The 27,200-nt window shown below is 43.8% G+C and overlaps 1 protein-coding gene and 1 long non-coding RNA gene across 2 annotated transcripts; both read left to right on the forward strand.

Annotated features, from left to right (window-relative positions):
* The first annotated feature begins 20,529 nt into the window (after nucleotides 1-20,529).
* LOC124702672 lies at nucleotides 20,530-21,400 on the forward strand. Its single transcript, XM_047234831.1, has 2 exons — nucleotides 20,530-20,824; nucleotides 20,900-21,400. The coding sequence occupies exons 1-2, from the start codon at nucleotides 20,584-20,586 to the stop codon at nucleotides 21,277-21,279; spliced, it is 621 nt and encodes a 206-aa protein (XP_047090787.1). The 5' UTR covers nucleotides 20,530-20,583; the 3' UTR covers nucleotides 21,280-21,400.
* A 3,270-nt stretch (nucleotides 21,401-24,670) lies between these two features.
* On the forward strand, nucleotides 24,671-26,139 carry LOC124702673. Its single transcript, XR_007002593.1, has 2 exons — nucleotides 24,671-25,425; nucleotides 25,666-26,139. It is a non-coding gene; the product is annotated as an uncharacterized LOC124702673 (long non-coding RNA).
* The last annotated feature ends 1,061 nt before the right edge of the window (nucleotides 26,140-27,200 follow it).

Below are 27,200 nucleotides of genomic sequence, written 5' to 3' on the forward strand. Positions count from 1 at the left end.
ATCAAATTAAGTAGATGAGATGCCAAATATAGGCATGAGTTATTTCGCCAAGCAAAGCTTTGTGTTCTGAAGGTAAAGAAAGGCGGTAAACCTCATTAAAAAGAGTGAAATGCATAAGCACCTCCTGTCACTCGGGTTTTCAAAAGTAAATTTAATGTGTAAGCACCTTGCCTCTTTTAGGGAAGGCTATTTACCAAGTGAGTTTGCGAAACATGCAACGAAAAGTAAGAATAATTTTAAATCCCATTGCATCTAGATTCAACTTTTTTCAAACTAGCAAATGCACTTTGAGATCCAACAATGGATCGGCTTGACCCATTTCCCATCTAGGGAAGAAAGAGTACCTAGATCTGCATCTACTAAATATGCCCTCAAATTCGTGTTATGATCCGGTCTTTCCCAAAGCTAGGGCTTCTACTCCAATTCTTTGCGGGAAAGGCCATGTTAGGCCGTGTGGTCGATGCCTTGGGAGTACCTATTGATGGAAAGGGGGCTCTAAGCTCATCTCTTTTGACTATTGTCGACTGCCACGATAGCCTCACTTATCATAATCGTGGTTAACTCATTGAGGTCGGGTCTTACGAGAGACTGGTTGTAGCTTGTCAAACTGTTACTCTTAACCAATGGTTTTCTGTCAAAAAAATAAATGCTGGTGGTTTTTGGTTAACCTAGCCTCAGTTATCGTGGGTTTTCTAAATTTTCTCAAGCTGATGACAACGGATCATGGAGAACTGGGAACTATAACGGCGACGAAATGTCGGCCAAGTTTTGGGCGAGCGGAGGGGAGAAAACGTATGTTTATCTTTTTCTCTGGAGGAGGTGGAAAAGATCATGTGTTGGACGATCTCAAGAAGATACAGAGGGGGTTGATGTACGTTTGTTTGCACTTGGATTACGTGCTTCTATTGTGAATAATAATCCTTAAGATAATCTTAAGTAGCAAAGAGGAACATGAAATGTTTGTTTTGGAAATTTGTCAGCACCCCCTCAATTTATATATATAAGGCCACAAACTCATATTTCAGATACTAAAAAAATAGCCAGCTACTACCTCCATTTCAATGAATATAGCTTTTGTTTTTCCTAAAAGTCAAACTACAAAATATTAGCTCAACTTTCTAGATAAATATAGGTCTTATTCATTGGAAAGGAGTAGTAATAAATATGTGAAAATTCTCTCGTATGTTATCCCAATTAAATATATTGCATGTGGTGTCTTTTCTCTATGCCTTCATGCTACTTTTACATTAATAAACATCATCCCATGAGATAGAAACATTATTAATTTTACACGATTAGGTGTTAATGATCTAACATATTAGCAAAAGATATTGTTATTTGTGGCATTAGATATAATAACAGAGAGGGTAAGATATTCACCTCCCCTAGGTTAACATCTTGGCCACTCTTCATTATGGATAGAACCAACACATCTTAAAAAAAGATGTCCATAACGAAACATTTTTTTAGATAAGGTGTCAAAAGAGGATTTAGTAAATTTACAAGGAATGTCAAAATTGCATTAGTCAGAAGAATGGCAAAGCTCATAGCTTACAATGGAAGTTCTAGATATCCTCATGTCTAAAATCGTAACTTGCATTTTCTGTTTTATATTGGGAGATTAAACAAGTACACTCTGGATTGAATAATACAACACACGACCACGTCGATCGGCCAGAGTAATCCATTTTTTTTTATAAAGGGTGCTTTGACTAATTAAAATTTCTAAGCATTACCATCCGTCTCTGCGTAACCGAATCCATTTCAAACAAAAAAATTACATGAATAAAACTGAGGCTCGTTATAAGTGGCCATGAAAGAAGCTATAAGAAAATCTAAGGTCTAGGAGGGCTAATTCATAAACTACGCTGTCATCCATGTTAGAAAAAAACTCCTCATCATATTCTTCATTGCATTTTCAACGGAACGACGCATTTTAGACACAATTTATATCCGTTTCCGTCAGGCACGGACACAAAAAGTTGTTAAATGTCCACATGTGTCTGCCCCTTCGCCAGCGGCAGCAGAGACGCATTTTTGACCGCATGGGCTTGCCATACATTGATTAGGGGGGAGAAAAAAAGATTTTATTTGTGTGGCCATCATTGGCCAGCACAGATTCTGCTCTGCATGCATTAAAGGAGGAGAGAGAGGAGACATGTAGGCTAAACTGTCACGCGGAGCGTGCAAACGTATTCTTGACGCCACGTTTGCGTCAGAACGAACGCTACAGTTATTTTGTGTTTAACTCGTTGGACCGTTTTTTTTATCCGCGCAGGCGTAAACAAAAGCTTTTAATCTGTTTAGGTAACGTCTCGTTGGAGATACCCTCATCGGTATAGACATCTTTGTAAACAAATCGCCATGCTCTGTTATCGGAAATAACCGCTAGCACAAGACCATCTGGCCTCCCGTCCCAAGAACACATGACGTCTACAGTCACTCTAAATTAATGATGGCAACATATGACGTCTACAGTCACCATAAATGATCCCTAAACATTCGATCTGTCGACAGCAATGTGATGAGAACCTAAGGGCATCTTCAACGCGGAGAACGTGGCGTTCTGAGAGCAAGTATAATAAGTCCTAGTCAGCTGGCTATAAGGATTAAAATAATATATTTATACTTAGTTGGAGGAGAGATATGAGGAGAGAGAAGAGGAGTGGGCTCTCATGCAAGAGCTAGCTCTAGCACGTGCTCCTAGGCACTTTGTGAGAGTGAAATGTGGGCCATCCATTGATAAAGTAGTACATGATTATAGCTCACTATTATACATGTTGGCTCTATGTTAGCTACAAATGACATGGCACATGGCTTATAGCCAGCAGCTGGCTATACTATTAACCTTGCTCTGATGAGTTGAATCGGACAAAAATCCGGTCCAGCGCACGGACCTATTTTCAAAATGATGGCCGCGGCATTCGGGTTGACCCAAAACCGATCCAAATCTGGGCCTCGTTTACGTGGCCTAGGACTCCTATCGCTGGCCGCTGGTGTCCCCCCTTGTCCTCTCATGGCAGGATGTCTGCCTCCCAAAACACAGCCCCCTCGCACACATCTCCCACGCTCCGCCGCTACCCTGCCGGGGTGCGCGGCCGCCTGGGACCGCAAAAGAGAACGCGGCCACGACCAGCTCTTCAACGACTACTTCTACCGCAAGGCATTGTTCACGCCGGCCATGTTTCGCCATCGTTTTCGGATGTCCAGACGGTTGTTCACCCAGATAATGGATGGCGTCAAGGTCTACGACAACTACTTCTGTGCCAAAGTGGATGCAATTGGCAAGATAGGCCTCTCTTCGTACCAGAAATGCACGGCAGCGATTAGGATGCTCGCATATGGTGTTGCCGGTGATTTCGTAGATGAGTACACGCGCATGAGCGAGTCGACCTGCTTGGAAGCGTGATACGTCCAAAACGTATCTACTTTCCCGAACACTTTTGCTATTGTTTTGCCTCTAATTTGTGTATTTTGGATACAACTAACACGGACTAACGTTGTTTTCAGCAGAATTGCTCTGGTGTCTCGTGTGCAGAAATTCAACTTTCAGGAAAATCCCCGGAATTAATGTCAAAGGGCTTATTTTTCCAGAAGATTCACGGAGCCAGAAGGTGTCACATCCCAAAATTTTCTAAATTTTTGGAATGTAAAATAAAAATAAATTTATTGCTTGATGGTTTGAACTTGATTGAAAATCCACAAAGAATTAAAACTTTTTGGAGTTATTTAAAAGTATTTTCCAAAATATTGGTTTCCAAATACTTTTGGTTTCAAAGCATTTTCAAAACCAAAACATATCTCGGCCTTAAAGGTTTTCAAATCCTTAATGGAATTTTTGTTTGAGAAAAATAAAACCCTAGAAAATTCTATTTGAAAAATATTACCCAAGTGGCCATATACACCAAGTGTATATAATGAATATTTTATTTTCACAAATGGTTATTAAAAAGGTTTCTTGTTATCCTATAACACTATTTTGTTTTTTTTACAAATTTATAGAAATTTATTTGAATCCATTTGAAACCCTAAAACAAAAGTTATGAGTGAAAACAGAAAAACAAAACCAAAAGATTTAACCAAAAATGAAGCAGACCAACTGGGCCGGTCGGCCTAAGCAGCATACGCGAACGAGCCCACCATAGCATCTTTTTCTCTCCTTTTTTTTTTTCGTTGGGCCGCATTTCCTGGCCAACCGAACGAGCTGCCCGCTCATCTTCTTCCTCCTGGGCACGTACACGCACGCACGTTACAGCCATGGCAGTATACTTCTCTCCTTCTTTTGCCATCAATTCCGTCGACTGTTTTCTCTCAGACTCAACACGGAAATTACTCGGTATTTATTGAGGAATCCATTCCGAGAATTTAGATCCCACCTTATTGCCTTAATCTCCCAAATCGTCTAGGTGCACCGAATGCCACCCGTCGGCATACATCTCCCGATCTCTCTTCTCAGTCCATCCCAACACGAACCGAGGAGAGCACCGTGTGTCCCTTGTATTCCTCCACCACTTTGCTTCAGAAAGTTTGTACTGAGATGCTCTGTACAGCCCGCACCAACCATGAACACCACCCCCAAGATCGAGTTCACCGTCAGATCTTGTCGCGCACGGTAATCACCTCGACGTTTTGCTGCAACAGAAGAATCCCCTTGTCAAGGGATACCTCCAGGACATGGCGGTGCATCAAGTTGTCGCTGTTGGCCGCGACACCTTCGAAGTTCGTCGGATCGGTATGTCGAGTACGATGATCCATTCTCATATTCCTTTTACTAGTGTGTATTCCTAATCGTCGCCTACCTCCAGGACATGGTGGTGAACCATGTTGTCTCTGTTGACACATCGCCGCTGCCCAGCCGTTGATCCACCGGCTGTGGTGACGCCATCATTGTTTCTGCCAGCCCGAGACTCTCCACTACCACTACTCGAGGAGACCAATTCTATGCAGCCAGCGTGGAGCACCTCCTCGAGAGTAATTTTTGTATACCAGACTCCCTCGTTTTTCTTAATCCTGCAATTTCAGATTGATCTAAGTTCAGCTATGTTTTTCACGGGAAGACTAGATGCAAGGTACGCACCGTAGTGCACGGTATTCTCGCCAACGACGCCATGGATTGAGCCGGACCGAGAGAAGTCTGAATCCATCATCCGCGAGCATGGAAGACTTGTCGAACGAGCCCATCGAGCGAACGACACAGCGAGCCGAGTGCTTCCTTGTAGTACGTCATAGCAGTGGACTACGTCGGGTGAGCTGTTGCTTCCTTCTCTTACTGGAACGATTGGTATCACCGTATCAGCCACCGGCCATAAAATAGAATAAAAATCTGCCACGTCCCATGCAATCGATTGACCCCGTTTACAGAAATGTACTAGCTCCTTCACATAAATAAACTTTAAAATTCCAACTCTTTAGATTTACAACTCTGTTTGAGATGATTTCTCTGTTGTTAAGTTCGTAATTATATTCTCTACAACTTTCGTGTAGGAAGTTTTTCCATCCGAGAAACTTTCTCGGACAACTTTTCGGACACCACTAGAATTCTAACCGCGTATTGTAAAATTCATACCTTGAGATCTACACGTCTGTTTTCGATAAACTTTATACCGTTGGAATCAGTAAAATACGTAGATTATTTCAGACATTTTACATGTCAGTTTTGCACACTTTATTTTGGCGGTATTTTTATGATCCGCAATACCGTTGTTCGACTATGAAAACCATTTAGACACACTCATCATGTTCCATGATCACATCTATACACAATATATTATCTTAGTCAATATTATTCAAATAGCAATTGAGTTATTTGAGTAAATTTTCATATCACTAGTTCCTATCTAATCTTTTTCCTTGTGCCATTGGTGAGTGTTATCACACTCTCCATAATGGCATGTTGCCTTACGTCATATGAGACACATATGATTCTATCACATGGATCATTCCAATTATTCGTTCCGGTGTAGCCAACAACCCTTGATCCTATGCCCTTGTCAATCTTTTCCTCCTAAGTATTTAACTTTCAAAGTTCATGACCCTTCCAATCTATCAAACCATATCTTCAAGCCAAACCTCATGCCACACCTTAGTACCATATAGCGATTTACGATTGTTGTCTTGTTTGATTATGTTGCTATGAATGGTGTGTTTATGTTGTGCTATTTTTGTTTTCTTATAGTTTGTGCGGAGAGCCACGTGTTTTGATTGAGAGAAAAGGGAACGATCTTCAACTACCAAAAGGCAAGTGACACACACCAAAAGTCCCAGTTTTAAATTCTTGCACAGTAGTGTTTTTATAGTAGACATGTCTAGGGTTTATGCTTTTTGCTTGCTATTAAATCCTAGTACTTTAGCTACACCACTCCTAGACTCCCTTAGCCGCCATTAAATTTAGTTGTTACCTGCTATGCCATGGAAAACGTTTTGATAGAGGTTAAGGAAAAACAACTAAGTTTAATGAATTACCTGGGTGAATGGTGGAGTTATGGAGAGGGTGGCTGTATCAGGGGGCAAGACCCTGGTGCTAGTGCACACTTGCGGAAAGTCACCCAGGCTTAAAGAGATTGTAGACAAACCTTGCTCATTAGCTTCACGTACAACCACATGCTACTATGGCTCTGGCTTGACAAAGTATGTTGTATGAACCCGGATCCTAGGGGCCGGGTGGTGGTAGAGGGATACTCGTAGGTGGGGGCGTGGCCCTTAGGGAATGGTTCGGGCGATTACACACGGAAGGTCTCGGCCACGGTCTACACACTGTCCTTAAGCAAAATGTGCAACGAGGTAGAAGGATTGACCTGGCCATGTGGGTAAAGTTGTACAACCTCTCGAGAGTGTAAAATCTAAGTACTTAGCCGTGTCCCCGGTTATGGACAACTTGAGCGAACTGACAAGTCTTTGTTCGAAGATCTCCTCATCCCAATTTCTTAAATAAAATTTGAATGGGTGAACAAGGGTAGGAAGGTACATTGGGGCTTTACCAATGCTATCTGTTAATTTGGTACATTGGGGTTTTACCAATGTTACTGCTAATTAGATTGAAAGAAAATGTTTTGATAAATGATAGGGAAAAATTGGCTTTACGCAAAATGAACTCCGAGCTCTACCCGCCGGATGTGCACGTAGGTGTAGGATGCCATTTGAGTCCACCATAGTGTCATCTTGCCAATACAATTCAAATGTATTGACCATTCGTGGTCGTAACTTTTCATGTTGCGGATGTTTTGAAAGACGAGTGAGTTACGATGGTTAGGGTTACGAGTCTATCCTCAACATGCTCGCTCGTGGCACATGAAGACGAAGGACTCCATGTCTGTCTATGTTTATTCGTTGTGAAACTCGATGATATGCTAGCCTTGTGCTATGCAATTTGTAATACATTATGTAACTTCGGATCATACGATGTAATAAAGACCTTTGTTTCTTGGTATTACATCTTGTACTGTGTGTGCTAGCGATTGATCCAGGGACTAGCACAGATACGCACAGAGATCGGCACCTTAAATGGTGAGGTCGCTACAGATGGTATCAGAGCATTGTGTTGACCATAGGTTCGTGACCCTAGGTTTGGATTAGAACATAGGAAGACCCTAGGATGAAATATCTATCTAATCCTACTTTTATTAAAAAGATGGTTGATTTGTGAACTTCTAGTATTCTCATCTACTCCATCTTTAAAAATGTTTTCCTCTTACCTTAGATGGCCTACCTTATGAAACCATCAAGGAAGTAGAGATGATGACCTTGTGCCTGAAGTGAGAGACTGCTACTTCATGTGACATTCTTCGACTTTGCTAGAAGGGTTGCATGGGAGACCAATGAAGGACTTCAATAAAGACTTCGATGTAGACTTCACAACACACGAAGATACATTGATGGAGTAGAATAGAAACTTGAAACATCCAAAACAGAAATAGACCAGACCACCATTAATTTTCTTTTATTGAACCAGCGATAGCGTAAGAAAGTACTGATCTTACCAAATTGAGGTATGACCATACTAGTTTGGTTGTGTTTGTGTTATGTTGCTTGATGCTTGTTAGATGATTGTTTTTTGCTAAATTGCCTTGATCTGTTGTGTTTGGGTAGGAACCTTTCTTAGAATCTTTCTATCTATTCTCATCTATACCCAACCCAGAGAATGTTTTCTCAACAACTCGCCATGAAGACAACAGTAGTGAAACCAACCCTGATGTTTCCTATCAAGGTGAAGAAGGATATAGTGTGAGATACGCAAAACCTTAGTTAAGGATCGATAGAAATGTTTTCAAAATATTTTAATAATGGGGATTGAAACATTGATTCAGTTCTCCATGGAATTTTTTTCAAACTTGCGAGGTTGACCAAGAGTTAGAATACGAGATATACCAAACTAAATACAAGGAAATGATTGGGTGCGACATGGATTGGCCCCCATGACGACTACTCATATTGTTTGCTTTTGTTATGAGGAATGGTAAATCTAGAGAGACATACCTACAAGAGAGACGTCGCTGATAAGCCTGAACCATATGGTGGATAAATATTATACCCTTATAGTAGGCAAGTGTTACCAAGCGTAGGACTACGGTGAGTTTGAAAACCCAACCACTAGATGAAGAATAGAGGTACACCTTCGATGACACCGACAAGTAGGAAGATGAATGAACCCTTGAAGTACTCTCATATTGGTTTTCCGTTTTGACCCAAAGAGTGACCCTTTCTGCCAAAAGTAGATCAACCACCAGCCCATATGAAGCCTAACTATGAGGAAACCTACTCAAGTCACCTTGAAGAGATATGTTGTTCGCTACATGTAAACAACCCCTATTGGAGGACAGAAGCCATAGATATTTGAAAAGATGACCGAGTGTCAAGTCATATCCTCGGATGTGCCAAGCGATACCCAAGATGAACTTAGCCCAAACCCAAGATCTAAGACTACCTACAAAAGTTTCTTTGAAGGGTGGTAGCCCACCTCGACATATATCAAACCCATTTTTCTTTCTAGCCTCTTCAAATCTCGGGGACGAGATTTCTTTTAAGGGTGGTAGTCTGTCACATCCCAAAATTTTCTAAATTTTTGGAATGTAAAATAAAAATAAATTTATTGCTTGATGGTTTGAACTTGATTGAAAATCCACAAAGAATTAAAACTTTTTGGAGTTATTTAAAAGTATTTTCCAAAATATTGGTTTCCAAATACTTTTGGTTTCAAAGCATTTTCAAAACCAAAACATATCTCGGCCTTAAAGGTTTTCAAATCCTTAATGGAATTTTTGTTTGAGAAAAATAAAACCCTAGAAAATTCTATTTGAAAAATATTACCCAAGTGGCCATATACACCAAGTGTATATAATGAATATTTTATTTTCACAAATGGTTATTAAAAAGGTTTCTTGTTATCCTATAACACTATTTTGTTTTTTTTACAAATTTATAGAAATTTATTTGAATCCATTTGAAACCCTAAAACAAAAGTTATGAGTGAAAACAGAAAAACAAAACCAAAAGATTTAACCAAAAATGAAGCAGACCAACTGGGCCGGTCGGCCTAAGCAGCATACGCGAACGAGCCCACCATAGCATCTTTTTCTCTCCTTTTTTTTTTTCGTTGGGCCGCATTTCCTGGCCAACCGAACGAGCTGCCCGCTCATCTTCTTCCTCCTGGGCACGTACACGCACGCACGTTACAGCCATGGCAGTATACTTCTCTCCTTCTTTTGCCATCAATTCCGTCGACTGTTTTCTCTCAGACTCAACACGGAAATTACTCGGTATTTATTGAGGAATCCATTCCGAGAATTTAGATCCCACCTTATTGCCTTAATCTCCCAAATCGTCTAGGTGCACCGAATGCCACCCGTCGGCATACATCTCCCGATCTCTCTTCTCAGTCCATCCCAACACGAACCGAGGAGAGCACCGTGTGTCCCTTGTATTCCTCCACCACTTTGCTTCAGAAAGTTTGTACTGAGATGCTCTGTACAGCCCGCACCAACCATGAACACCACCCCCAAGATCGAGTTCACCGTCAGATCTTGTCGCGCACAGTAATCACCTCGACGTTTTGCTGCAACAGAAGAATCCCCTTGTCAAGGGATACCTCCAGGACATGGCGGTGCATCAAGTTGTCGCTGTTGGCCGCGACACCTTCGAAGTTCGTCGGATCGGTATGTCGAGTACGATGATCCATTCTCATATTCCTTTTACTAGTGTGTATTCCTAATCGTCGCCTACCTCCAGGACATGGTGGTGAACCATGTTGTCTCTGTTGACACATCGCCGCTGCCCAGCCGTTGATCCACCGGCTGTGGTGACGCCATCATTGTTTCTGCCAGCCCGAGACTCTCCACTACCACTACTCGAGGAGACCAATTCTATGCAGCCAGCGTGGAGCACCTCCTCGAGAGTAATTTTTGTATACCAGACTCCCTCGTTTTTCTTAATCCTGCAATTTCAGATTGATCTAAGTTCAGCTATGTTTTTCACGGGAAGACTAGATGCAAGGTACGCACCGTAGTGCACGGTATTCTCGCCAACGACGCCATGGATTGAGCCGGACCGAGAGAAGTCTGAATCCATCATCCGCGAGCATGGAAGACTTGTCGAACGAGCCCATCGAGCGAACGACACAGCGAGCCGAGTGCTTCCTTGTAGTACGTCATAGCAGTGGACTACGTCGGGTGAGCTGTTGCTTCCTTCTCTTACTGGAACGATTGGTATCACCGTATCAGCCACCGGCCATAAAATAGAATAAAAATCTGCCACGTCCCATGCAATCGATTGACCCCGTTTACAGAAATGTACTAGCTCCTTCACATAAATAAACTTTAAAATTCCAACTCTTTAGATTTACAACTCTGTTTGAGATGATTTCTCTGTTGTTAAGTTCGTAATTATATTCTCTACAACTTTCGTGTAGGAAGTTTTTCCATCCGAGAAACTTTCTCGGACAACTTTTCGGACACCACTAGAATTCTAACCGCGTATTGTAAAATTCATACCTTGAGATCTACACGTCTGTTTTCGATAAACTTTATACCGTTGGAATCAGTAAAATACGTAGATTATTTCAGACATTTTACATGTCAGTTTTGCACACTTTATTTTGGCGGTATTTTTATGATCCGCAATACCGTTGTTCGACTATGAAAACCATTTAGACACACTCATCATGTTCCATGATCACATCTATACACAATATATTATCTTAGTCAATATTATTCAAATAGCAATTGAGTTATTTGAGTAAATTTTCATATCACTAGTTCCTATCTAATCTTTTTCCTTGTGCCATTGGTGAGTGTTATCACACTCTCCATAATGGCATGTTGCCTTACGTCATATGAGACACATATGATTCTATCACATGGATCATTCCAATTATTCGTTCCGGTGTAGCCAACAACCCTTGATCCTATGCCCTTGTCAATCTTTTCCTCCTAAGTATTTAACTTTCAAAGTTCATGACCCTTCCAATCTATCAAACCATATCTTCAAGCCAAACCTCATGCCACACCTTAGTACCATATAGCGATTTACGATTGTTGTCTTGTTTGATTATGTTGCTATGAATGGTGTGTTTATGTTGTGCTATTTTTGTTTTCTTATAGTTTGTGCGGAGAGCCACGTGTTTTGATTGAGAGAAAAGGGAACGATCTTCAACTACCAAAAGGCAAGTGACACACACCAAAAGTCCCAGTTTTAAATTCTTGCACAGTAGTGTTTTTATAGTAGACATGTCTAGGGTTTATGCTTTTTGCTTGCTATTAAATCCTAGTACTTTAGCTACACCACTCCTAGACTCCCTTAGCCGCCATTAAATTTAGTTGTTACCTGCTATGCCATGGAAAACGTTTTGATAGAGGTTAAGGAAAAACAACTAAGTTTAATGAATTACCTGGGTGAATGGTGGAGTTATGGAGAGGGTGGCTGTATCGAGGGGCAAGACCCGGTGCTAGTGCACACTTGCGGAAAGTCACCCAGGCTTAAAGAGATTGTAGACAAACCTTGCTCATTAGCTTCACGTACAACCACATGCTACTATGGCTCTGGCTTGACAAAGTATGTTGTATGAACCCGGATCCTAGGGGCCAGGTGGTGGTAGAGGGATACTGTAGGTGGGGGCGTGGCCCTTAGGGAATGGTTCGGGCGATTACACACAGAAGGTCTCGGCCACGGTCTACACCTGTCCTTAAGCAAAATGTGCAACGAGGTAGAAGGATTGACCTGGCCATGTGGGTAAAGTTGTACAACCTCTCGAGAGTGTAAAATCTAAGTACTTAGCCGTGTCCCCGGTTATGGACAACTTGAGCGAACTGACAAGTCTTTGTTCGAAGATCTCCTCATCCCAATTTCTTAAATAAAATTTGAATGGGTGAACAAGGGTAGGAAGGTACATTGGGGCTTTACCAATGCTATCGTTAATTTGGTACATTGGGGTTTTACCAATGTTACTTGCTAATTAGATTGAAAGAAAATGTTTTGATAAATGATAGGGAAAAATTGGCTTTACGCAAAATGAACCCGAGCTCTACCGCCGGATGTGCACGTAGGTGTAGGATGCCATTTGAGTCCACCATAGTGTCATCTTGCCAATACAATTCAAATGTATTGACCATTCGTGGCTGTAACTTTTCATGTTGCGAGATGTTTTGAAAGACGAGTGAGTTACGATGGTTAGGGTTACGAGTCTATCCTCAACATGCTCACTCTGTGGCACATGAAGACGAAGGACTCCATGCTTGTCTATGTTTATTCGTTGTGAAACTCGATGATATGCTAGCCTTGTGCTATGCAATTTGTAATACATTATGTAACTTCTGGATCATACGATGTAATAAAGACCTTTGTTTCTTGGTATTACATCTTGTACTGTGTGTGCTAGCGATTGATCCAGGGACTAGCACAGATACGCACAGAGATCGGCACCTTAAATGGTGAGGTCGCTACAGAAGGGCAGGCCAGGGGAGGGCCCACGGCCCCCACACCATGGGCCGGCGCGGCCTAGGAGGGGGGCGCGGCGCCCTATGGTGAGGCCGCCTCGGCCAGCCTCTGACGCCCCCCTCTGGACTATTTAAGGGTTTCGATCTAAAAACGCGAGACGGGAAGTCAAAATCGCGAGAAGACATCCAGAACGCCGCCACCATCGCGAAACTCCGTCTCGGGACCAGAAACTCCGTTCTGGCACTCCGCCGGGACGGGGAATTGGAGGAGATCATCGCCATCATCACCACCGACGCCTCTCCATCGACCAGCCATGTTTCCCCCATCCATGTGTGAGTAACTACCCCGCTGTAGGCTGAAGGGGTGGTAGGGATTGGATGAGATTGGTCATGTAATAGCATAAGATTGTTAGGGCATAGTGCCTAGTATCCGTAATTGGTACTTTTATGATATTGTTGCAACTTGTTATGCTTAATGCTTGTCACTAGGGCCCGAGTGCCATGATCTCGAGATCTGAACATGTTATCAATTCATGATGATATTCATTGCTTTATGATCTTACCTGCAAGTTGTATACACGTATTGTTGTCCGGAATCCGAGGCCCCAAAGTGACAGAAATTGGGACAACCGAAGGGGAAGGCGGTGATATGAGGATCACATGTGTTCACGGAGTGTTAATGCTTTGCTCCGGTGCTCTATTAAAAGGAGTACCTTAATTTCCGATGAGATTCCCTAGAGGCCGGCTGCCACCGGCTGGTAGGACAAAAGATGTTGTGCAAGTTTCTCATTGCGAGCACGTACGACTAAATATGGAACACATGCCTATTGATTGATTAGTACTTGGATACCGTTTTATTACTATCTCGCAAATGCCCTACCTTGATTGTTACATGAGTTTCTCTCATCCATGCAACGCCCGTTTATCCATCCCTGTGCCTACGGTATTTTAATCCTGTTGTTTACTATAATCACTACTCGCTGTCTTTGTTACACTGCTGCCGATATTTCACTACCGCTCATTGCTATAAAGCTGTTACTAATGATAAACTCTTGCGAGCAAGTCCGTTTCCGAGTGCAGCTGAATTGACAACTCCGTTGTTAAGGCTTACAAATATTCTTTGGCTCCCCTTGTGTCGAATCAATAAATTAGGTTTTACTTCCCTCGAAGACTGTTGCGATCCCTTATACTTGTGGGTCATCAAAGCGCTGTACAGGTTCAGCGGAGCAGTGATCGGTGTGTTCGGAGAACAATATCTCCGGCAACCTAATGCAGAGGACACAGCTCGTCTGTTGTCAATCAACGCTTGCAGGGGGGTTCGTGGGATGCTTGGCGGCATAGACTGCATGCACTGGGAGTGGAAGAACTACCCCCTTTGGTTGGCAGGGCGTACATCGGCCATTCTGAGGGGTGCACAGTGATTCTTGAAGCTCTTGCTTCACATGACACATGGATTTAGCACTCATTCTTCGGAATGGCTGGCTCGCACAATGACATCAATTTGTTGCAGCGCTCTCCGGTGTTTGATAGGCTAGCGTACGGTCAGTCCCCTGATGTGGATTTTGAGATCAATGGCCACCACTACAACAAGGGGTACTACCTTGCTGATGGTATCTATCCACCTTGGGCTACACTCGTGAAGACAATCCGGCGTCCCAACTCAGAGCAGGAGGCAAGGTTTGCCAAATAGCAAGAGGCAGCCCGGAAAGATGTCGAGCGGGCGTTTGGCATCCTCCAAGCTCGTTGGGCTATCGTTAGACACCATGCTAAAGCCTGGAGTGTGCAAACTATGTGGGAGGTGATGACCGCTTGTGTAATCATGCATAACATAATTGTTGAGGTAGAGCGGGATGATTCACTCTTTGATAATGAGTGGGATGACCAGGGATAGTTGGTTACTCCTCAAGGTGGTCCGCATCATTCCAGGATATCTTCCATGTGCACCACGAAATTCGGGATCTAGCTGTACACAACCAGCTCCAGGCTGATTTGGTCGAGCACATGTGGGCGCATATTGGCAACAATGCTGCAAACAACAATGAAGAAAATCCCGAAGAAAACAATGCCTAAGACATTTGTATCATTTTACATTTTTTGAATAATACTTTGTCATTGAATACGTGGACTATGTAATAAATCTTGAGAATTTAAACTTATTTATATATTTATATGATTTTTATGCTTTTATAGTGAATTTAGAGGCAAATAGCAACTTCTATGGCCGCGACCCAAATCTGGCCGCGTTGGGCGCAGCGCGCGACCCAAACGGACACGCAGACGCGGGGCTCCGTCCGCGTGTCCGCGCGGCCACCCAAACGGCCTAAAGTAAATGGCCCAACCCGTTTGGGTCGCAACGTTGGAGATGCCCTAAGTGTGCTTGCAGTTCAGCCGGTGTAGGCCATGCCAAAGGGAGCGACTCCAGTGTATAGCAAAGCATTTTTTTAATGAAATAGTGTCTAGGAAAAACTAGAACATTATTGATATAGTAGAACCGGGACTTGGCATGATAATTCTAGCAATTCATTCCTAACAGGAATCAAACTCTGGTTGTTAAGGTGCGCCACTGCGACCCTAACCACTGGACTAAGCCCACGTCGTCAGAGCGTTTATTTTTGGCTCCAAGCTATATAGAGCGCGAAATTTTCAAATCTTTGAAATTATATTTAGATGTCTTGAATTCCTTTTTTTCTTTGGAGACATACAAATGTTCTTTATATATACTTAATTTTGTTTTCACTTCTATATTATAGTTTTGGCTACAAAAAATGATTAAATTATGGCTCCAGAAACCAAAACATAAAACTTGATTTTGCTTTCCGCATCTTTTTCGTATCACATCTGAGAACACATATTGATGAAATCTGGAATACACATACTAGGTATGTATACATAATTGTATTTGTTTTTTTTTTTTGGAATTTATTGAGTTTTTGAGATAAAGTTCTTTTTAGCGAGAGAAGTCGGTATCTAAGAAAACTTCTTCGGGTCTCATGGCCTTAAAATGCGAAGGCTCGGGCTATCTATGTACTCCGTCCAATCCATAAATAAGTTTGACCTACTTTATAGAAGATTGTAGCAATATATATGACGGAAATTCAATTCGGCTCCCGGGTGCATATGCTCCCTCTATCAAAAAGTTATATTTTGAAATGTCGAAAAATTTTGATAAAAAATTCTGCATGTACATCTCCACAATATACGTACGTTCGTCAAGTTTCGTGAGGAACCAATATGTTTTGTGGTCTGTGTAAAAAGAGAAAATTTATCTCCTGAAAAGCCTTATTTTCAGCATTGAATTTTGTCTTTTTACACACGTCACACGACAAGTCGGATTTTTATGAAACAACTTTGTGAGCGCGTAACACGTGAAGATGTACGTTCGAATTTTTCGTTTCAATTTTTTGAAATTCCAAAATGTATGTAACATGCATTTCAAAATAAAGGGAGCATATGCTCCCATGTGCCAAAACACCATTCCCTATATATGACATGAAATTAATATATTCATAAGAGTACATGTTGGCTTATTCCCGTGTGGGTTGTGAGAGGAGACAAAAATCTACTCATAATAGTGAGGATGTCCCCTCCTATCATGCTAGTCATTTTTAGAGAGAAGGCCGAAAACGTCTTGTAAGACCGTAATTGGCTTATGTTGGGTTTGGCTGGTGAGCCGAGACATGAGTGTAGCAGACTACTCATGTGCGTGGGACCAGCTAAGTGGAGTTAGATTACGATTACATCTAGGTACCAAGGTGCAAATCTCGGTGTACTCAGGTGGTCGGTCTTGATTGGTCGGCTATAAAGAATGCCTTGTAAGGTGAAGGGTGTTCCTCCTAACAATTATTCTTATTTTGGGCTGGAGGGGGGCAAAGGGTCCAAGAAGAATGAGTTGGTAATTTCGCTGGTTGGTGGGTCGAGGCACTCGTGTGACGGGCCCATAACATGTGTGGGCTTGAAACATTGGTAAAACTGACTCGGGATTGTGATAACGATTGGTATTAGATCTAGATCCCCGAATGCACATGCTCAGAGAATGGATAGCACCATTGTAGAAAATCCTGAATACTTTCCCTTTTACATGTTTGTGTTGGTGCCTTTTGTATTTCTACCGTTTTCATACAAAAAGAAAGTTTCTGTGCACTTTTTGGAAAAACAAAAGATTCCAACACACAAACCTTTCCTACTTTCTCCATACCGATTTACTAGGCTTTTACATACTTTATTAAGAAAAAAAGCTGACCATTAACTTGGTATATGGAGGACCCAGCCCAACTTAGAGCATCTCCACTCGTCCTCCCCAAAGCCTAGAAAAGCTAAAATGGAGGACCCAGCATCAAAAAAGGCTCCCGCTCGTCCTTCCTCCCCAAATGATAAATTTTAGCCGGCGGTTCCAATTAAAACCTAATCCATAGGGAGGCTGTTGGCAGCTTGCATGCTAATGATATTTTATTCTCTCTCCCGCATGGGTAGGCTACATGCAAAGCTCACATGCAGTAATCTTTTCTCTCTACTCACATACACATGCAACTAAATAGAGGCTACTACTGGACGTGGCATCAATGTTTAGCCTCCGAAAGATTAAATAGCCTCCCCAAAGCCATTAGCGGATGTAAAATGGGGGGCATCGAGACTTGCAGAGATCATTGTACATACTCGTAATAACTGCAATGTGACTGTATAATGATAACGATCTGTAGTACATGCGTAGTTGTTCGATTCATAAATTGTGCAGTTAATTTTTCTTTCTAAAAAAATCACGCGCGCCAGTAACTACAGTGGAAGTACTGGTGGTGCTGGACTACTGGGGCGAGGCATCGTGCATTGTTTGTTTTTGCTGTGTCGTCACTGCAGTTCGATCTCCGCAGGCCAATCTCTAGCCGGTCCCCTATATGGCCTCCGAGCAAACCCATTTTGCCGGCCGTATGAGGAAGCCGGTGAAACAATTTGTATGGGGGTGAAGTTTTTCCGGCCGCCCCCCTCCAACGCATATTTAAAATTCGACAAAATAAGAACAACAAGGGAATTTAAATGATTTCAAACGTAATTTAATGAAAGTCTTCACAGTTAGACAGAATTTGAACTAAAATGCAGTAAAACTTCAAATAACCCTACTCTACTGGCCGTCGGTCGGGACGTGTGATGGGCCTACCTTGCCGTCGTTCTTCCCCTTTAAAGCCGGAATTCGCGCACGCTGCTCTGTCCTTGCTTCGCGCATTTGCCGCCGGTGCAGATTCACCGCCCTCCACTGGCAGGACTCCTCATTATGGGTGAGCCTCGCTTCCTCGTGAGACGGCCGCCTTGACCTGACACTGAGCGTTGAGATCAAGCAACCTTTGCTGCTCGGCCTACATGAGGAGGCCTCCTCCGTGACCGCCCGCTCATGCGAGATCTCGAGGGCATGCTCGTAGTTGGCGGTGTCGATAACCGCAAGCGCTTGCTTGTTGATCCTCCAGAAGAGTTGGCGTTGAACGACGTGAGGATCGCTGCCTGCTCCGGGTCACCCTGGAACTGATCCACGGCACCCCGCTGCGCCACCGCGGCTTCCGCGTCTGTTACGAACACCTCATTCCACTCGTCGAACTCGGAATTGTCGGAGGAGCCATCGAAGTAGAAGTCTGGCATCTCTAGCTCGTCGTCGGGCTACGCGGAAAGAACCTCCCATACCCATGACGCTAACACTACATTGGCGTGATCCTACCATGACACCCGGAAGTACAACCATACCATCCAAGTAAGGGACACACACCTAGACGCGTGGGTCTTGGTACGATAGGGACATGGGTCTTGGTACCATAGGGACGTGTCCTCCTTCCCTTCACGAGTGAGGTCACCCCCTCATAGTATAAATATGTCCTTCTACCACGGGGGGAAGTACCAAGCCAAGTAAGTCACAAGCAAATCCGACCAAGGCAAGTCAAATCCAAACGCTAGAAATACCAGGGGGCCTTGAGCAAGCAATGTCAAATCGCTCTCACGCTCGCCCTCGGAGATAACGAGGCGATGGGTTCATCCTATTTTATTCCAATTCATAGCTTGTTCTTACCCAACAGGGAAGAATATGCCTCAAACGACTTCAAACCAAAAGCCGGCACCACAAGCACCTCACACATATGATCCCATAAACACCACTAGGATGTAGGGTTTTTACCGGTGACCTATAGCCGAGGCATGTATATCTCTTGTGTGCCTGAGGTGTTACCCCATCGAATCGTGTTCGCAAACCCCCACCTACATATAAATTTACAACCAGGAATACAAACCCCGTCAGTTGGCGCAGCAGGTAGGGTCTTGCGTGCCGCTAAACACTTAGATGGGTTTCCCATACCTAGGCCGTAAGAGGCCGTAAAAGAAGGGCTTCTGTTAGGATAATCATAGGGTTTGTTTTTGGCTCATTATTCACAACAGGCTCTAATCCAAAGGAACAATTCCATCATGGATGATTACACTTGTATAATGTGCAATGATACAATTTTGGAGACATGTTCTTTCAGTGCCCATTTGAAGTCATGTGCTGGAGATAGTTGTGCCCAGACTGGGATATGCCTCTGACTACATCATTTGATATTCAGACGACCATAGGTCTTGGAGCTTGAATCAAGCAGCCGACGACGTGGGCTTAGCCCAGTGGTTAGGGTCGCAGTGGCACACCCTAACGACCAGAGTTCGATTCCTGTCAGGGACGAATTCTGGAATTGTCACGCCAAGTCCCGCTTCTACTATGTCAATAGTGTTCTAGTTCCTCCTAGACACTGTTTCATATTTTTTTTTTTTGAATCAAGCAGCCATTTTCAATGAAGACAACTATGCTGGCTACTTAGTCATATGCACAACAAGAAATGACTTCATTTTCAAGGGAGATCCTCCTAGCCTCTGTAGATGTTGGAAGAAATTCAAGGACAAGGTGGTCCTCCTTGTTCATAAAGCTATATATGAAAATCTTATTCCCGCATTAAGATCTCGGCAGAGCACTTTGTAAATACGTTTTATTAAATCTATAAAGTATGCAGTTCAGCTTCAGAAAACAATCGGCGGTGGCGATGCTGCAATGACGCAGACGGTGGTGCTACCAAAGGCCAGCGGTGATGCTACAAAAGGTCGGCGGCGATGCTACGAGAGGCCAGCGGCGGTGCTACCAGTCTGGTCAATGCCGGCGAGTTCTCTCACTGGAGCCGACTGACAGGGAGTGGTGGTTGTAAGTGTTAGAAGTTGCATGTGTGCTCTTTCGTGGGATTCGTTGCCATCTTTTGCACTTTTATTTCAAGGTGGGAGGAGTTTGCACCCAAAAAGAGAAAGAGGTATGCAGGTGCATGAAAAGCTAAGTACAATTGACATCTTCGCAATATTAATATATATTCTCTTTATCGAAAAAAGGAACATGGAAGGTGGAATCAAAAATCTTTAAAAATATGCAAGGAAACTCCGATTTTGGATTGTCTCATGCATGGTATCAACGGAATTTCTGCAAGCAGGTGTGGCCGAGGCTATTGGGTGAAGCATATCTCGATCGCGGGTGGCACCGTGGCAGTAGGCCCTCCTAGGTGGCAGCCAAAGCCAGGGCGGTATAGCTCTGAAACGACGTCCACACGCCACATCGTTTTGCTTTCTCAAATACAGATCTTCACTCACGGCCGTACGTGTGGAAGAAAGAAAGCAAGCCGGCATGGCGGGCTCGTGGTCGTCCTCCTCCGCGCGCACGTCGTCTCTCGGCTCCTTGGGCGACGACGACGATGTGGTTTTCGTGATGAAGCCGGATTCCAGCGCGTCAGGCAAGGGGAACAGCATCGTGAAGTTCCTGTGCAGCTACGGCGGCAGGATCCTTCCGCGCCACTCCGACGGAGCGCTCCGCTACGTTGGCGGCAACAACCGCGTCCTCTCCCTCGATCGCTCCCTCCAATTTTACGGTTCGTACACCAAACAACACCGCTTGATCGTGTCCAGACAGTTGTTTGACTGTCGTCGATCGATTGCAAAACCAGAGCTGCAGCGGAAGCTGAGGGACATGTGCGGATGGGAGGCGATGAGCCTACGGTGCCAGCTGCCGACGGAGGACCTCGACGCGCTCGTCTCCGTCACCAGCAAGGACGACCTCAGCAACCTGCTGGAGGAGTACGATGCTGCCAGCAGGTTCCGGCTCCAGCCGCTCAAGATCCGGGCGTTCCTCTTCCCAAGGGCGACGCCGCCGCTCTCGCCATCCACATCCACCCCGTCGTCCAGGCCCATGTCGGTGCACGTCCGCCAGCAGCACTACCGCCAGACGATCACTCTTTCCCCTGCCGTTCGTCTTCCACGACAGCAGCACTACCACCGGCGGCCGCACCAGCATCACGCAGTCCACACCGGCATTCAGTTGCAATAACGGCCTAGTGAGCAGCCCACGTGTGCTGGAGTACTCCACTAAGCTAGGTAGTCGTCACTGTTGTTAGCGTTTCATGGCCTTATTTAAATAAGAAAATCCATGTGGATGAGGCGTTCTTTCCTCTTTCCTTTTTGTGAGCACATATATATAAAGTCCATGGGATGAAACTAGAATAAAGGCGCCGGGTGATAAGGTTCGCTTGGATTGCGCAGCCAGCCTGTCTCATCTCTTTCGACTTCATGTCTTGTCCGGCTAGTTTTGTTCCATCTGGAATCTCGAGTGTTCCGTGTGGTTTCGCGTCATGTGGTTGGAGTACAAGCTACGATTTGCTGGTCTACGACCTCCCTTCTCGTCTACTACTACTTCTCGTTCCACGATATATTTTTTTAAAAAAGCTACAAGTCGTTTGGAAGCCAGGTTTTCATTTCATTCGTAGCATTTTGAAATGAATACATGTATTCATTTCATTTACATTGTAATTTCAGAAATGGACACTTGTTTGGTTGCCACAAGAATTGTAAATGACAGTAGAATTCAATATTGAATTTGTAAATGGCTTCCATAAAGAAACGTGAATGACAGGTTTCAGCTCGAAATTGTGATTACACATGGCATCATTTTGCTGGATTTCCTAAATAAAATGATGGCCCAATTCTGTGGCAACCAAACAGCCCACCTATGGAATTTCAAAATGAATTTCAGGATTCCAGACTCAAATGATGGATACCAAACGACCTGTTATTTCAAACGGAGGTAATAATTCATGATATATGACAAGTCTATTTTTAATGCAACTTGTTTTTTAAGACTAGCAAATATGTCAGTGTAATTCATCTATGGGTGTGCCTATGTATCAGTCGACTGAGATTTTCTTAAGTCTCAGTCACCTCGTAAAAAGTGTAACTGCAGTTCAAAAAAATGTGCAACTCGGATCAGTTGCACTTTTCTAGTAGAAAAGTGCAATTGCACTTTTTTAACAGAAAAGTGCAACTCAAGTTCATTTTTGTGGGTGACTGAGACTTAAGGAATTCTCAGTTGACTGAGACATAGCAAAACCGTTCATCTATCTCCTACACCCCAAGAGGCTATCGAGGGTTAACAACTTATTAGGTTATCTTCAACGCGGGGACGCATCTCATTTACACGCGTCCGAATGGGTCGCGGCAGACAAAATAGCGGCCCGGCGCAGGGACACAAAAACCATTTTGTCCGCCGCAGAGTCCGCCGTGATCCAAAACCGGCTCAAATCTAGTATGCTTTGCGTGGTCGTGGAAGGCGTGCGAACTCGGCTCTCGTCCTCCAATGTCTGTTCCCTGGCCCACCGGTCATAGTCCCATATCGAGTCCATGGATACAGTACCCTAGAGGAAAATAATAAATAATGTTTATTATTATATATCAATAGTTCATAATAGTTTTATGCCATGATATAACTGTATTAGTCAAAAACATTGATACACTGTAAACAAACCAAGGGTCCCTAGTGAGCATTCGCAAACTAGCTCATTGAGGTCAATCGATGATCGAGGTTTTCCGATCATGGACACGCATGTCATTAACAACGAGGTCATATCATCGAGTGAATGATATGATGGATATTCCCAAATATAAGTATTGAACACGATCAAGTCACGAAGTTCACATTACGATATTTATGAAAGTGTAGTAACATAATCCTTACACCGTGAGACCATATCTAATCACTATCACCGGAGGTTGCTTTGATTGCATCAACCATCACACCGTAACAGAGTGATCATAAAGGTGTAATTGGGTATTCCAATGGGATGGGTTGAGGCGTATGTGTCAAGAGCGGGATTTGTTCATCCGTGTGACGGAAGATATAAAAGGGCTCACTCGGTCATATCTTTCTATTCTTAATAGGTGATCCCATTTTCCTGATCATACAGCCTTCCACGTCACCAAGTTTGGCATTCTCACCCCGGCCACGATCCTAATTGATTTTGTACGTTTTGTTCTGTTAGCGTTAGGCTCGCCCTATTTAATTCCTTAAATAATTTTCAACGAAGCAACAATGCAGGCCACAGTAAATGCAGCCCATTAGTCCATCTTCCTCGCCATTAACATGGAGTACTGAACAGCCATCTACGTAGTACAATTCTACATCCACCGACGGCGGCCATTGACGCTTCCACTTCTCCATCAATGTTTTCTCCCCCCCCCCCCCCCCCCTCCCCACAATCTCCGCGAGAAACGGAGGCAGATGAGGAGTTCGTGACGATTCCTCCATTTAAACTCCGAGCTCCACCTCGAGTCCTCGACCTTGCTGACTTCATCCTCCAGTACATGAGCGTCTTCGGTAAATATACGATTGAATTTCTTCTCTTATTTCGTCATCTGATTTCGTTTTTAATGGATCTGCAGTCCGGCAAAATTCAAGATCGAAACTGCCACCCATTGGCGCCTAACGCATGTGTCCTGCCGGAGGCATCCTGCCCTCGATCTCTGCCACGAATATACGATTGAATTTCTTCTCTTATTTCGTCATCTGATTTCGTTTTTAATGGATCTGCAGTCCGGCAAAATTCAAGATCGAAACTGCCACCCATTGGCGCCTAACGCATGTGTCCTGCCGGAGGCATCCTGCCCTCGATCTCTGCCATGCTCATCTAAATCCAGGCAGATGAGGGCCATGAAACCCACCTCCGTCACTGCCACTTACCAGCAGAAGAACAACGACCTGAAGCGCTCTTAGGTTGGACGTGTGAAGCGGCAATTCCTAGCTAGCATCCAGCGTCAAGTGTGAGGTAACCCCTGTCAGTGCTGCAGGTCTACTAGATATGCATTCTTTCTATAGTACTAAAAGCATTGCCTATTATTCAGTGGACCTTTTAATAATATTTTATGTTTTGCAAAAAATAATTACAACACACATTCCTATTGAGGCTGCGTCATTCTGATCATGGATGCAGTGGCAACAACGATCTGATTTCGTTTTTAATCGATCTGCAGTGTCAACCAAGAAAGATAAGTCGTATACTGTATACTCTATGGCCATTTCTCCCTTTTTCCATAATATCTGACAATGCAGTGAACTAGAACACTGAATTTAATTATTATTGACCCGCAAAAAAAAGAATTTAATTATTATCGCGACCCATAAATTTATAATATTCCACTTCTGTCATTTCTTTTCTTATTTGTTTCATGCATTTCTAGACTGCCAAATAATCAGTAGATCTATTGATCGCTTGCTTTTCACAAAGAATGAAGTCAAGGTGTGAGATCGATGCTTTTAATGTACCCAAACGCTAAAAAGTGCTCGGAGGCTGGCTGGTTCTTCGGAGCCCTCGCTTTTCGTCCGTTCGATGCGCTCTATCACGTTCTGGTCGGCCAAGTCGTTCAGACAGCCCACACCTGGTAGTTAGACCCCACGTGCGTATGTGGTGAGGAGAGATTCACCACACACCCGATCCTCACCGCGCGCCGCCCCGCACCTCCACCTTCCCCTGCACAGGCGCCAATCTGCACCATCCGGCGAACCTCTCGGCAGGCGGCAGCCCACAGATTCGGCGCTCCCTCCCAACCCTCATGCTCCCACCTGCAGAGGGCCTCGAAGTAGGCCAAGACGACGTTGCAGCAGTGAGGAGATTGGCGAATCTTACTCTGTGTCGCCCGAGCTGGTAAACCGGGAGAACCCAGCAGCGCCGCCTTCCACCCACCCCATCCGGTTCCCCCTAGGCTGTTGTCGCCGGCCTCGGCCTCGGTTCCGGGGGGGCGCGTCTCCGGTGGTTCGCACCGTTCAGCTGGCGGTATTTCGGCTCTCAGTTCCGGCCGGCGGCGGAGCTCCGGCTTCAATCCCACCCGGCGGTGGCGACCAGTGTGTCCTCTGGTGCCGCTATTTGCCTCGTTCTGTTAGAAATCGCTCGCAACTAGATGCTCGGCGCGAGCGGTTTCTGCAGATCTCGTCGACCAGCTAGTCGTTGTGTACGGTGGTGTGAGGCAGTCCCAACGGTGGCCGCTGTTGTGTGGTTGCTGTAGCCACAGCTCAACGGTAAAATTTGCGAGAATCCTTGTACGTGGTTGAGGATGACTACACTTGTTCTCGCTGGTAGCTGCACTGCACTCTAGTTTTACTTCAGTTGGTACCGAGCTCCTCTGCTTTCCCATGGCTGCAAATATGAAGGTTTACTTCTAGTCTCTTGATTGGGTCATAAGAATGTTGCACCTAAAATGATCATGCAGGAACCAATAATTACTAGCTCTTTTCAATTTGTAATGCAAGCAAGGTTTTTGTACCAAATCAATACTGAATATTGCTGCCATGAGCTCCATTGACCTGTATTTTGTAATTAGTATGAATGAATGATCTTGTTTGCTGTCATTATGTGGGATTTTGATGGTTATGTTGTGTGACTGTTTGCAGGTTCTTCGCTATCTCGACCGGTATAGCTTTACTGGTACTATAGATACCTATTGAAGATCGACGAGGAAAATTTTGGAGGCCATGGCTTGTTGCTTCAGGGATTCAGGGCTGGACGAGTGGCGCTGCTTGTACTAGGGACCAGCAACTATGAGGCCACCTTGAGTTCCACCCAAGCAATCTTGAGCTCTACAGTATGTCTTTATCAGCTCCAGGTCTGGCCTTGTTCACTTTATGAAGAGGAGGCTCGCATGGATATAGATGTGCTAATCTATCCCATCATTCCCCATGTTCTATTTACAACCTTCCTTTTTTGTGTTAAGTGAACCGGTGAACTGAAACCTGATAGCACATCTAATCTTGTCTAACTTTATTGTAAAGTTGCATATATGCTGCTGTTATGTTATTGGCTGATTACTGCTAAGTTGCTGATATGCTGAGATATTGCAGTTATTTTTGAAAAGCAACTTTACAAGCCAACCAATGTCCCTGACTTTTCATTATGATTTAATTAAGTTGCTTATATCAACATGCATAAGTTGTTTCTACCATCTAACTAAGTTGTTTTTATCACCTAACCAAGTTGTTGTACATGCAATGTCCTAAGTTCCATGATGATTATAATTAAGTTGCTTCTGTCAATATGCTTACGTTATGTTCACCATGTAACTAAATTGCTACACACGTCTTAAGTTGCATACCGACAATTGCCTAAGTTGAATACACACAATTGCTAAGTTGTATGCCCACTAGTGCTAAGTTGCATACCCTACACCAGAGTACACCAACTTACTTTTAGAGGGTGGAGCAACTATAGCATGCACGAAATCCAACTCAGTCGGATTATGGTTGCAACAAAAAAAAAACACCATCAACTGCAAGTGAGAACAATTTGTTGCTACACACGTCTTAAGTTGCATACCTATTATTGCTAAGTTGTATACGCCTAATGCTAAGTTGTATACTCCTAGTGCTAAGTTGCATACCCCATTTGTGAAGTTGTATACCCCAAATGCAACTTAGTAGGGTTATGGCTGCAACTTAAAAAACCAATTGTAGCAAGTTGTTTCTTTTTATTAAGTTGCATCCATTTACCAACTGGGTTGTAGCTAGATCAAGCAAAGTTGCATGCTGGAGATGATAGGTTGCATTTGCCGATAGTAAATTGTTGCTTCACATCATTACGCCTAAGTTGTCTACCACTAGTACTAAGTCGGGCAGCACCATGTCTAAGTTGCCTATCACTACTATTAAGGTTGCTAGCACCATAATAGTGAAGTTGCACACCACTTAGGTTAACTGGTCTATCTTTGTGGCTAAGTTGCATACCATTAGTACTAAGTCCGCTACCACCATTGTTGTGAAGTTGTGCACCATTATCATAAATTTGCCTACCGCCACATTTAAGTTGCGCACCATTTGTTATGTAGTTGCATATCGTTGCTACTAAGTTGGGTACATCGAAAACCAAGTTGCGAACGATACTAGTAGTACAAAGTTGCTTGTCTTAGTACTATGAGGTTGCCAACTGTTTTGAG

Source organism: Lolium rigidum, chromosome 3 (genome assembly GCF_022539505.1).
Source record: "Lolium rigidum isolate FL_2022 chromosome 3, APGP_CSIRO_Lrig_0.1, whole genome shotgun sequence".
Lineage (NCBI taxonomy): Eukaryota > Viridiplantae > Streptophyta > Magnoliopsida > Poales > Poaceae > Lolium > Lolium rigidum.

What these genes read in the sequence shown, in the direction of transcription:
- LOC124702672 (XM_047234831.1), top strand. Translation starts at nt 20,584, where the DNA reads ATGGCGGGCTCGTGGTCGTCCTCCTCCGCGCGCACGTCGTCTCTCGGC. An exon ending in TCGCTCCCTCCAATTTTACG is followed by an intron (nt 20,825 to 20,899) that starts GTTCGTACACCA and finishes TTGCAAAACCAG; the next exon opens with AGCTGCAGCGGAAGCTGAGG.